General features: G+C 49.4%; 6 protein-coding genes across 6 annotated transcripts; 3 read left to right on the forward strand and 3 right to left on the reverse strand.

The window, feature by feature from the left end:
- Positions 1 to 1,314: 1,314 nt before the first annotated feature.
- On the forward strand, positions 1,315 to 2,333 carry F9C07_3851 (putative deoxyribonuclease tatD; the record flags this gene model as incomplete). The annotated part of the gene is made up of 2 exons (XM_041291878.1): positions 1,315 to 1,347; positions 1,416 to 2,333. The coding sequence occupies 2 exons, from the start codon at positions 1,315 to 1,317 to the stop codon at positions 2,331 to 2,333; spliced, it is 951 nt and encodes a 316-aa protein (XP_041146130.1).
- A 391-nt stretch (positions 2,334 to 2,724) lies between these two features.
- On the reverse strand, positions 2,725 to 4,439 carry F9C07_1528109 (cyclopropane fatty acid synthase). Its single transcript, XM_071508183.1, has 4 exons — positions 4,133 to 4,439; positions 4,020 to 4,082; positions 3,335 to 3,961; positions 2,725 to 3,280 (listed from the first exon to the last, which is right to left on the reverse strand). The coding sequence occupies exons 1-4, from the start codon at positions 4,340 to 4,342 to the stop codon at positions 2,873 to 2,875; spliced, it is 1,308 nt and encodes a 435-aa protein (XP_071366410.1). The 5' UTR covers positions 4,343 to 4,439; the 3' UTR covers positions 2,725 to 2,872.
- Positions 4,440 to 5,245: 806 nt separating this feature from the next.
- On the forward strand, positions 5,246 to 6,532 carry F9C07_2283404 (putative zinc metallo proteinase). Its single transcript, XM_041285824.2, has one exon. It carries the CDS (start codon positions 5,420 to 5,422, stop codon positions 6,455 to 6,457), a length of 1,038 nt encoding a protein of 345 aa, XP_041146132.1. The 5' UTR covers positions 5,246 to 5,419; the 3' UTR covers positions 6,458 to 6,532.
- Positions 6,533 to 6,614: 82 nt separating this feature from the next.
- F9C07_3854 (putative 3-ketoacyl-CoA ketothiolase) lies at positions 6,615 to 8,015 on the reverse strand (the record flags this gene model as incomplete). The annotated part of the gene is made up of 4 exons (XM_041291889.1): positions 6,615 to 7,042; positions 7,093 to 7,666; positions 7,718 to 7,898; positions 7,948 to 8,015. 4 exons carry the CDS (start codon positions 8,013 to 8,015, stop codon positions 6,615 to 6,617), a joined length of 1,251 nt encoding a protein of 416 aa, XP_041146133.1.
- Positions 8,016 to 8,610: 595 nt separating this feature from the next.
- On the reverse strand, positions 8,611 to 9,724 carry F9C07_3855 (uncharacterized protein; the record flags this gene model as incomplete). Its single annotated transcript, XM_041291890.2, has 2 exons — positions 8,611 to 9,560; positions 9,703 to 9,724. The coding sequence occupies 2 exons, from the start codon at positions 9,722 to 9,724 to the stop codon at positions 8,611 to 8,613; spliced, it is 972 nt and encodes a 323-aa protein (XP_041146134.2).
- Positions 9,725 to 9,790: 66 nt separating this feature from the next.
- Positions 9,791 to 11,669, forward strand: F9C07_1528170 (DASH complex subunit Ask1-domain-containing protein). Its single transcript, XM_041291891.2, has 3 exons — positions 9,791 to 10,101; positions 10,156 to 11,199; positions 11,251 to 11,669. Exons 1-3 carry the CDS (start codon positions 10,011 to 10,013, stop codon positions 11,385 to 11,387), a joined length of 1,272 nt encoding a protein of 423 aa, XP_041146135.1. The 5' UTR covers positions 9,791 to 10,010; the 3' UTR covers positions 11,388 to 11,669.
- Positions 11,670 to 11,946: the final 277 nt, after the last annotated feature.

Raw genomic sequence — 11,946 nt, forward strand, 5'->3', positions numbered from 1 at the left:
AGTATGACAAAGTTACTAGACTGGAATGTGCGTTGACGATTGGATTAAATTAGGCAATAGTAATATATCATAAGCTACTAATCGACTTCGAGGGCTGGAGAAGTCAATCCTCCAAAGGTGCTCCTAGTATGAACTCCGAATTAGATCTGGATTGATAGCTCATCTATTTAAATCATGACAGGTAAGAAATTAGCTGATGAGGGTACCCTGACGTAGCCTCCTACCTTTTGTTGCGTGGTTTCGGAAGCTCGAGGATATGGGGCGGAGTCGATGACGTCCAGCTTACCATCCGGAAAGCTTCCAGACCCAATCCAGAACCATGGACAACAAATAAACCTGCTTTTCACATAGAGCCTTAATATAGAGTAGGGCTTTTTTATTTTACTGTCAAGCTCTAAAAGAGCTGATAAAGCATCTGGAGATATACTAATAGATATCCGACAGTCAGCCCGGGTAACTGTACCCGAGATCCATTATCCGCAACAGTCTCAAGCGATCACCGTCTTTAAATATCAATCGATCTCCCCTAGTGAAAACAAGTGTTCGCCTTAAAGATATACATCACCCGAAGATCTAGCCGCCGCCTACCATGCCCTAACCAAAATGTCCGGTCGAAAGAGACAAATGACGTTCTATGCATACTACGCTAGGGGGCTGCCCTTTGCTTCCCGACACGATATACGGCTTCATCTGTGAACGCATCCCATTTCAAATTCGCACCTCAACTGAACTGTCGCTCATATATGTCGGTGCTGGATTCTCATACGGATTTTTAAACGACAGCAACAATTTCACAATTGCCATTTGGCCTGGAAATTGCATTGTTAGAGTCCTGGCTTGAGCGGCGAGTGAATTGGGATGGCGAACACCTCAAACATTATTTGTGCTCATATACTAAAATACTGTTCTGATCAACTACAATTCTACAACCACGCGAGCGGATCTTTAAGAATAATACATGTTTCTACTATGCGTATGATTTCTGCCATTTCTACCTGCATGGGTGGAACTCGGGTACATGTACCCGAGTCGGAAAAAATTATCTCGTCGCTGGAAGGGAAGAGTATATATGGCATGTACAGACCGAATCAGGGCGATAATCATTTATTTCTCTAATATAGCTTCAGACAATTCTCTCAATATCAGCCAACTTATCAATTGATGCGTCACCTGTGGTCGCGCACCATCTATCGTAGTTCAACACCTTGGGCAACAACCTTGGCGTTTTCCCAGCCGAAAGTGCTCAATTGTCAGGCAAGAGCTTTTAATTCAGCGAAGCAGAAAACAGACTCCAGGCCCTCGATCAACGATAAAATGACCCAGTCGACATCATTGCGCTACGCAGATGTGAGTATCTCACTCCTACTCTCAACAAGAATCACCAAAAGCTGAGCTCTTGCTTACCGCCCAAACAGGTCGCCGTGACATACACCGCAGACCAATTCCAGGGCATCTATCGAGGCAAACAGTACCATGAGCCAGACTTCGCAGAAGTTCTTAAACGTGCTAAAGAACATAGCTGCGAAAAGATCATGCTCACTACTATGACTCTCCCAGGAGCTCATGAGAACTTGAAAGTCGTGAAACAGTTTCCGGACATGTGTACCATGACATTAGGAGTGCATCCATATCATGCAGGCGAGATATACGCCGAAAATAATGGAAGCGAGTATCTTCAAAACCTTCGCAAGCTTGGAGAAACCCTTCGGGCCGAGGATCCGTCGCCACTGGTAGCCTTCGGAGAGATCGGACTTGACTATGAGTATCTGGACCGTGCCGACAAAGAGATACAGCAACGTGCTTTCCGCGATCAGCTAGATATGGCTGTTGAAATGCAATTACCTCTTTTTCTGCACGTGCGTGAGTCTTGTGCTGATTTCATTTCGATCATCCGACCTTACTTGTCTAAGTTGCCGCGAGGCGGGTTGGTGCATTCTTTCGCTGGGTCAAAGGGGGAGATGTTGCAGTTAGTTGAGTTAGGCTTTGACATCAGCGTCAATGGTGTTTGTTTCCGTACTGAAGAACAACTGGAGATGGTTCGCCACATTCCCTTGGACAAACTGCAGCTTGAGACCGATGCTCCGTGGTGTGAGATCCAGAGCAATGACGAGAAAATCGCCCCATATCTCACCAATGCAAAGCCTCTACCTCCGTCTCGCAAGCACAACAAGTTCATTCTGGGACAGATGATAAAGACGAGAAATGAGAGCTGTACGATTGAACGCGTTGCCCTGGTTGTGGCAGGCTTGAAAGGCATCTCACTAGAGGAGGTCTCTCGGGCGGCGTGGAATAACAGTGTTAGGATGTTCGGTTTAGGAGTACAGGGTCGGTAATTGAGAGGTCTTTTCTCTTACACATCATTATAGAGTATCGAGTACATAGAGATATACGCCCATAGAAACATGAGATTCCCTTTCGAGCAGACGCCGTGCCTTTACATGTTCATTCCGTTCTGAGCAAGAGACGCTATGGAGTCCAAGTAAGTCCTGGAGCAGGCTTGAAGAAGAGTGTGCCCGTCCAGGCTTTCCTCTTGCGGGTGAATTGGCCCGAGGCACCCAGGCTCCCACGAGGATCATATAAACCCCCCCTCTTTCCCCCTCCTTTCGTTCGATCCCTCACACAACCTCGTCTCTATATCTTCCTCTCTGACCCCAAGACAAACACTCCGTATGTCTGATCGCCGACGACTTTGCACCTAACTTCCCATATAGCTTCCACGACAGGCGACACATCGGAAGTTATATTCATCGCTCACGAGTGCAACGAGAAAGGTGGAACTGAACAAGCACCAAGTATTGATACTATATCATCGAGTACGTTTGTATCACCAAAAGGTCTAGATTGCTTCTATATGCAAGCACTCTCCCTGACGTTATTGCAACATCTCCCCAAGAGTCTCGTCGTACTCAATGCTCAACTCTGGTGTCTTCGCCGCAACAACAACGTAATTACCCAACAGCCTCAGGCGGAAGCCTGCCTCGCAGTAGATGAAATAATACAACCATTTCCGACGGAATGCTTCTACATTCTCATCGGATGCATCAGGCTGTGCAGTCCGGAACGCTGTCTCGATAATCTCCCAATTCCGGAGGAAGTTGTCTCTCCAAGCTAAAAGCGTCTTGCCATAATGTGGTCCAATGTTCATAACTGAGGTAACTTCCAACTCACCATTTGATCCATTGTGTATCGCGCCCAGGAGAGCATGGATGGCTGGGAGGTAACCCCCAGGGAAGATGTATCGGTCGATAAAGGTCGGTACACTGGATTTGGACTGGCGCATCTAAGGTGGTGCGTTAGAGCCACGAAGATATGCACTCGGAGCAAAGCGACTAACCTTGTGCGTCATGGTAATTCCATCGATGACCATAACACCATGGCCGGGATGAAGTAGAGAGCTGATGACGCGGAAATACTCATCTAGGTATTCTGCACCGACGTGCTCGAACATCCCGATCGAAATTACGCGATCATAGTACCCTCCATTAGTTTCAGGTCCAGTTGCAGATCGGTAATCTTGAAGAAGGATTCGAACACGTTCCTCCAGTCCGGCTTCTTTGACCCTTTTCTCTGCAATTCTCTTCTGGTTATCGGATAAGGTCAGTGCTGTCACTCGACATCCTGTAGTCTGAGCAGCAGTGATGGCTACATCTCCCCATCCGCAACCAATTTCTAGAACGTGTTGGCCGACTGATATCTGAGCTTTCTGTAGTAGGCGCTGGACCTTTCGCTTTTGTGCTGACTCTAAGGCCTCATCGGGATCCCCGCTCCAATGGGCACAGGAATAGTTCATGTCTGGAGAAAGAAAGTTTGCAAACAGCTCGTCAGAATCATCGTAATGGGAGGAAATGTAGCGCCGGGCATTTTGAGGGTCATTCGAGGGCTGCAGGAGCATTGTCACCCGGGGAAGAAGTTGCATGAAGAAGTTGCCGGTGCCCAGTTGAGATTTGTTTTGAATATAGATCTGCTTTATCTTAGTATCCGAACGATGGGGGATTGGAATCTTGAGAGGTATAGCATACATCGAGTAGCCCGCTGAGATCATCACAATCTACCTCCTGAAACATATATGCTTCCGCGAATCCCTAGATAACACTCAGCAAAATCCGGCTACATCTTGTTTTAGATCACCCACGAGGTCAAAACATGCGCAGATTCTTCTCCACGCATTAGAATTATTCACTACAACAGTAACAGCTGGTTCTTGGCCATCTCCGAATTCATTAATTTGATGTGGATCCTTGTACTTGGATATGAGCCTGAGGTGTCCACTGGAAATGTTCCCAAGTGCGAAGAGAACTAATTGCTGAGCGCAGTCGCCCACAAAATGGGATATTTCGAACATGCCTAGTCACTTGATAGCCAGCGTAGAAAACATTGACCGTGATCACTGTCAAGAGAGGATTGCTACGTACTTATAATTCCTTGCTTTCTCGGCGCTAAATTCTCACCGCATAAGAGCGAGTGGATTTTGTGATATCATATGCATGTGTGCCTCAATGCTACCCTAGGCTCTCCTTGTGCCTTTAGCTACAGTGCTTTACTCAAGGGCATTATTGAAAACGGAAATGTAGAGGAAACGACTACCCCGAGAGCATAACTTCAGCCATTCATTTGTACATTTCTTTGCACGCCCGCAAGAGCGCCGGGTCTCGAGTTTTTTACTGGGTAAGCAAAATAACCAAGAAGGCGAGGAGGAAGGGAGGAAGAAATATGCTACAGTAGCAGCTGGATTGGTTTGATATTTCAACATTCACTTATTACTCACTCGAGCAATCTATAAAACAGAGATATTTCATAGAATTTCAATCATAAAGCAGGTAGGGCAAGAAATGCCAGAGTGGTTACCAAACGGCTATAAATAACCGCATTATGATACTAGGATGACAGTCCTAATAAGGGAAGGCTGCGAAACTACGTATGTATTATTGAAGGTCTAAGAGGGCTTTACTCTCATGGAACCTCACGAGGGTTCTGCCGCAGTCTATCTTAAACATAAGACAGTTAGAGAGAAGTCCCGCGTTAGTCTATAGATAGAACCTATGATGTAAGAAATTTCTCTTTATTTTTATTCGATTTATGACTATTTTTTGTGGAATTTATTATGATAAGATTCGCTATACAGAAGAGGCTGACACCAGGGCTCAGGGCTGAAATTACCTTTTCCGGTATAGCGGACAAGCTCCTCCGGGATCTGCACTAGTCCCAAACCGGCAGGCTTCGATAAGAATCCGCGGAATTAATAATCCCAGCACTGCTGACTCAGAGCCTGTATAACTCGTATATATACTCACCATTTCCATATAAAGCAATGCGCCGATAAGCCCCAAGCAGTGAGCACAAGAACAACTCCCTCTACACACGCCACGATCAATATCCTACCAACCGAACAGAGGCCATAACAACATCCACACAACCCAAAATGGCAGACACAGACGACCTCACCCTAACAATCCACCACCAAAGCAAACCCCACACCCTCACGCTCCCCTCAACCTCCACACTCGAAGACCTTTCCAACACAATCGCCACAACCCTCCACATCCCCCCCGAAACACAAAAGCTCCTTATATCCCCCAAACCGGGCATGCAAAAAGCCCCATTCCCACCAACCCCGCTAAGGACACTCCTCCCGCTCGACTCCCCGAAATTCAAAATAACCCTCCTCGGCACCCCCACAAAAGCCATCGAGACCTTGCACGCGCAATCTGAAGAAACTGCACGCCGCGCCGCAGCGCGCGCATCGGCCTTCGCAGCAGCCGCGAAGCATAAACCGGCCCGGACGGCTGGTAGTGGTGGCGTACATACGCTCTCTGATTCGAGTAGTTCGTATACGTTCCACCGACTCTTGCCGTTGTCGTATTTGCCGAGGCCGGAACGGTCGTTGGAGTTTCTGAAGCGGTTGCGTGATGATCCGGGGATCAAGGCTGCGATGGCGAAGCATAAGTTCTCTGTGCCGGTGTTGACGGAGATGAATCCTGCGGAGCATACGACGATGGAATCACGGACGCTAGGTCTGAATCGGAATAAGGGGGAGGTGATTGAATTGCGGTTGCGCACGGATGCGTATGATGGGTATCGCGATTATCGGACTATACGGAAGACGTTGTGTCATGAGTTGGCGCATTGTGTGCATAGTGACCATGACCGGGCGTTTTGGGACTTGACGGCGCAGATTGAGAAGGAGGTGGAGAGGGCTGATTGGAAACATGGGGGAAATAGACTGACTGGTCAGGACTTTTATGTGCCGGAGGATTGGGAGGCGGAGAAGGATATGGAGATCTTTGATGAGTGTGGGTGGACGGGGGGCGAGTTTGTACTGGGTGGGTTGAGGGAGGATGAGGTCGGGATGCGGGCTGGGGCGCACGGTGTAGAGGGAAGGAGAGAGATGTTGGCGAGGGCTGCGGAGGAGAGGATGAGGAAGAAGAGAGACGATGAGGGTAGAGAGGGCAATAAATGATGCGGTTTGGCTTGGATCTGTGTATATATTTATTTATAATGTTTTGTTTATGAACTAATGATAATGAAGACATGACTGCATTAGAGCTATTTCCTATATTTGTTTTATATACCTTAGACCAGATACAGGATGGTTAGATCAGAAGTATGTAACTTGTTTACACCTGTTCGTTGACGAACAATCCCGCCATGCCCTGTCCGGTACCAATGCACATACTCGTGACCAGCACCTTCTTCTTCGTCCGTCTTGCCTCGCTCAGAATTGTGCAGATCTGGCGAGCACCCGTGGCGCCCAAGGGATGGCCGAGTGCAATGGCACCGCCGCGGGGGTTGACCTTGGCATGGTCCAAGCCAAGGTTCTGCAAACAGTAGACGGCCATGGAAGCGAAGGCCTCGTTGATCTCGTAGATATCGATGTCATCCTTGTTCAAGTTGAACTTGGAGAGGAGCTTGGGGATGGCAGCGGTAGGGCCGATACCCATGATGCGAGGGGGAACGCCAGCAACGGTGGCACCACAGAACTTAGCCAGGATAGGCTGGTTAAGTTCGATAGCCCTAGAGCGACGCATGAGGAGGACAGCGGCAGCTTCATCATATTAGCATCTAATCATAGCATCGAGCATGAATGGAACTCACCGCCGTCAGTCACCTGGCTGGAGTTGCCACCAGTGCTCCGGTTACCGAACTTGGGGAAAGCCGGTCGGATCTTGCCGAGAGACTCGGCCGTCGTTCCATAACGGATACCTTCATCCTTGGTCAAAGTAACCTGCTTGACCTCGCCGGTCTTGGGGTCCTTCACCTTGGTGGTGATGGGGACGATCTCATCATCGAACCACCCAGCCTTCTGGGCCTCCTCAGCGCGGCGGTACGACTCGGCGGCATACTTGTCCTGAACCTCACGGCTGATGTTGAAGTCCGAGCCGACGTTCTCGGATGTCTGACCCATGGGCTGCAGGCAGTCGGCAGACTCCTGGTTCTTCAGGACTTCCTCGCTGAAAGGTTGGACTGCATCACCGCCGGCCGACATCAACTCAGCACCAAGGGCGATACCGACATCGATCTGACCCAATGTAATCTGGTTGGCGATGTCCTGAACAGCCTTGAGACCGGAGGAACAGAATCGGTTGACGGACGATGCGCCGGATGTGTTGGGGATGCCGGCCGCAAGGGAGGCGGCACGGAGGAGATAGGGGGCCTTGCCGTCGTTGACCTTTATGTTGTCAGTATGAATCCTCTCCTTGGCCGAGATAGGAAAACGTACATTACCCAAGCAGACATCCTCGACCAAAGCAGGGTCAATCTTAGACTTGTCGATAACCTCCTTCAACAAGGAGTATACGATGTAATCCAACTGTGTGTCCTTGAATCCACCCTTGACGGCCTTGGCCAGAGGAGTACGCAGAGCGAGCGTAATGACTACATCGTCTGGGTTCTTCTGGGTGCTGCGCAAGTCAGTATACTTCTCCCATGTGATGCGGACGGCAACCCTACATGGCGGCAAGGCCAGTGTTTCCTCCCTTGAGGTGGCTGAGAATAGAGTTCAAACGATCTGTGGCCATGGTGTATTCTGTATGTCTATTCAGACCGCGTTAGCCAGTCCACAGTTTGAGATTCGATGCAGAAACAGTAATAGAAGCAACACGCGACAGCTATATCATTATGTAGCAGCGGTATGTACCTATGCGGGGAAGGGCAGTGGTCTAAACCGCTACACTTGTGAGAGGGTATTGGAATAACACAGCATCACTTACCAAGTATTATTAACTCTGGTGAGAGAAAGTAGAGGAATAGCAGAGGGACAAGAGAGTTGTAATATAGAAGAAAGGAGGAGAGCGAGGGTGACCTTTTCCAGCAGCAACCGAGAAAGAGCCTCGGCTCATTCTGCTTTCCCCATATTAACCAAACTAGGATCGATCCGACCATTAAATCATTAATAATCGCCAAGCATCTTGGATTGGTTTTAAACTGCAGCTAAACTAAAGCGCTGTATAGAAGCTTGGACTAAATTTAAATTCTACAAACCCATGTGAAATCGTAACATAATCAGCAAAAAATCCAACGAACTCCGAGACACCTGTCCCGTCCATAACGCGCGCCATCCTCCAAGCAAACCCGTTCAATACCTAAATTATTCTATACAGATGTCCCACATGCTTACAAGTGATTTTGCAAATCCTCATTGCTGACTACGCTGCCGATCTCCGACCAACTGGCTGGGGTGGCGACACCTTGCGTCGACCGTCCATGATCACTCAGCGTGTCGTCTGACCATTCATCCGCAGCAGACTCATAAATCTGACTGAAGCTACCAGCCGTTGACGGTGTTGACGGCCGTTCGTGGTGTTCAGCGCCAGTAGAATCTAAGTCCGACAGGTCGGAAAAGGGTGATCTCAAATCGCGACCAGTATCGTTCGTCGAAGAACCCGGATGGGCAAAAAGTACTTCAGAATAACCCTCGGTATGGCTCGACGACCGTGAAAGCGGCCGCTCGACCTCCTCGGTACGATTCAGTGTAGACGTTGAGAAGTCCATACCTGATGTCTCGGAAGTAGGAGTGTAGTCAATAAGCGTCGCAGAAGCTGCAGCCGCACCTGCAGCAGCTGGTATCGCCACTTGCAGGTTCTGCTTCGTAAGAGCAGCGCCAGTGGTCTGCGTCTCGGCCACAGGGGTCTGAGAACCAGTATTTTTACCGCGTTGAATAACCTGTGATGGTGTCACTTCCACCGCGGAAGAGTTACCCAGCCCTCCAGACGGTTCTGGACTCAAGGTCCGAAGCAAACGGCCATCGTCATCAACAAGCGCATCGAACGATCCTGCGGGGGCACTTTCCCTTCTTTTCCGGTGTTCTTCAAGCACGGAACGTCGTCGTTGAAGCTCTTCCCTTGCTATCCGCCTACGCTCTTCGGCTTCTGGGCCCAGCTCTTCAGTCATAGATATGTCTTGCCTCGTAGGTGAGGCGGAGGTTCGAGGGTGGATCTCATCGCCGAGATTATGCAATGCGACGGCAATCTTTCGCCGCGAGGTGTTGACCCATTGTCGAAACTGGGGTGATTCATAGACTGCAATACCCGCAGCGACGAGGGCTGAAACAGTGATAATAATTCCTACCAACATGAGGGAGCGTTAGCTACTCAGCTCCTACCAAGGAGACCCATATCAACCATCTACTGATAAGCACACCGCCCGGCTGAGCGGGCCAACGAGCTCGTAGAACATAGAGAAAGAGAGAAAGAGATGTAGACTTACCTTTCGCAACCGGTGTTGGCATCTTGACCTCCCGTGCGCAAATTGTGTCGTTCTCCTCCTCTAACCGACCATGTCAGGCAGCCAAGTAAAAGGAAGGGGATGTGAGCGTCATCAAATGCACGGCACCCCGCGGGCCGCCACGTGACGTCAACACAGCCCTTATCCGTAAGCCCTACCGTCCGCTTTGGGCATTCCGTTGTTTTTCCCTTCCGCGTCGGACATCCAACATTGTTCTTGGTCTGGATGGAGTATCTGTTTACCACCGCCATTGCTGTTGCTATACATGTAAACCATTATCTACAGTGAACATGTCTCGGCCATCATCTATGTCCCAGCGTCCCTTGACGCTCACCGAGGAACTGGAAAAGCTCGAACAATCTATCACCCTGACCCTGCAAGGTAAACAACGATAAGACCCAGTTCAACGAAGATCATTCACCAATACTTTTCCAGAAATCGACCACAATTTCAGTCAGGCCCATCGAATCGTTACAACCAGCATTCTACCCCTCGTCGAGAAATACGCAGAACATTCCCACGATGTCTGGGAAGGCGCCAAATTCTGGAAACAATTCTTCGAGGCAAGCGCAAATGTCTCTCTATCGGGCTACGAGGAACGACCCAACGAAGACACATTGCAAGAACAGAGTGTAACAGAAGACGACTCAACCGCCGACATCACACCAAGCAACCTTACCGACACTGGCACATACGAAACACCCTCGTCCGAACATCTAGATATCAACCACCGCCCGGACGACCTGGAATTGACGTCGCTGAGCCTGTCCTCGCATAGTACGCCCCGGCCGCCCGTCTTTGATCGACCGGATGACAACGATACGACTGTAACGTCGTCTATCGCCCGGTCATCGCCGTACGAGGCTCTGAAGAGAGAAATCGAGGAGAATGACGCGCCCTTTGAAGGCGAGGATGACGATCTTCCCACTACCCCCGGGAGACCTTTCCGCCCGCAGGGATATTCATTTAACCCGCGCGACGAGCTAATGTCTTCATCGCCATTTGTTCCTCCGGTGTCTCATGAAAAGTTTTCTACGTCGGGCAAGAGCCCTGCCGATCCGGTCTTGCATCGTCTCCAGGATAAGACGTATCGAGTCCAAGCCACCCCGCTCGGAAAGGATTATGGAGCAGGCCGCTCCAAATTCACTATTACACCGAAACTCTCCACATCCAAACATGGTTATGATGACTCTCCAATCTCCAGTCCTGAACCCGAAGCACCTCAGCTCCATGCGGAGATCTTCTCTTCACCTCTCAAAACCCCCGGTACCAACCGGAAGCGACGTACAAGTAGCCATCTGCGTGCCACACCAAAGCCCGGGATTAGTGTGCTGACACCGGTAAAGAGTGGTGGCACAGGCCGACCGGTGTGGGACAGTGATGATGACTTTGACAATGACGAGGACGAGGGTCTGGGGCCAAGCCCGCCAAAAACAATGCAGTTCCATATTCCCCAGAGCAGGTTAATGAAGACTCCAGGTTTGTCCGCTTAGCCCGGTATAATTGCACAGGTTGACTGATGATCTACAGCAAAAGAAGCATCCAGACGGATCGTCGAGGATTTGTTATTTACCGCCGGGGCAAATGACACAACAGACGATATTGCGGCCGAGCAGAGTCCCAGCATCATCCAAAGGGTCCAGCGCATAGAGGATGAAACGTTTTGAATTGGTGAGGATGGGCGGTCTATAGTTTTAGCAATTATGTAAAACACATACGCATGATCAAACATCTACGCGGTATCAGTTGGAAAGTGCCGGGATAACAATACATCCCATTGCTAGGCGCTAGATTAATACATCACACACACAAGGTAGAAGCCGCATTACACAAAAGTCTGACGTCGACACAGGCACTGCAAAAGCCGGGCATTCCAGACATCCACACATAAAACATCTCCGACAGCAACTAAGGACTAGCTTCGAACCTGCGGAATGAACGGGATAAAAGGGAAATAGAGAATTACATAGGCATACTGCAAACACGTGAAGGGTATTGAGCGTGAGGCGCTGATCATGAGGGGTTCGGGAAGGGATGACATGTCAGGAGTGGTGACAGAAATCGCCATATATGTACATAGGTCGAGCTGGTGAGTGTTGGGGTATTCTAATGGCAGAAGAGAAATCGAGAAACATTGTCCAAAAATGAAGAAAGGAAATAAAAACGAAAAGCCTCGAAGCCTGATGCCAGACCAAGCTTTGAACGGACTTGCAAGAAGAGGGATAT

The sequence above is a fragment of the Aspergillus flavus genome, chromosome 4, assembly GCF_009017415.1.
Source record: "Aspergillus flavus chromosome 4, complete sequence".
Classification (NCBI taxonomy): Eukaryota; Fungi; Ascomycota; class Eurotiomycetes; order Eurotiales; family Aspergillaceae; genus Aspergillus; species Aspergillus flavus.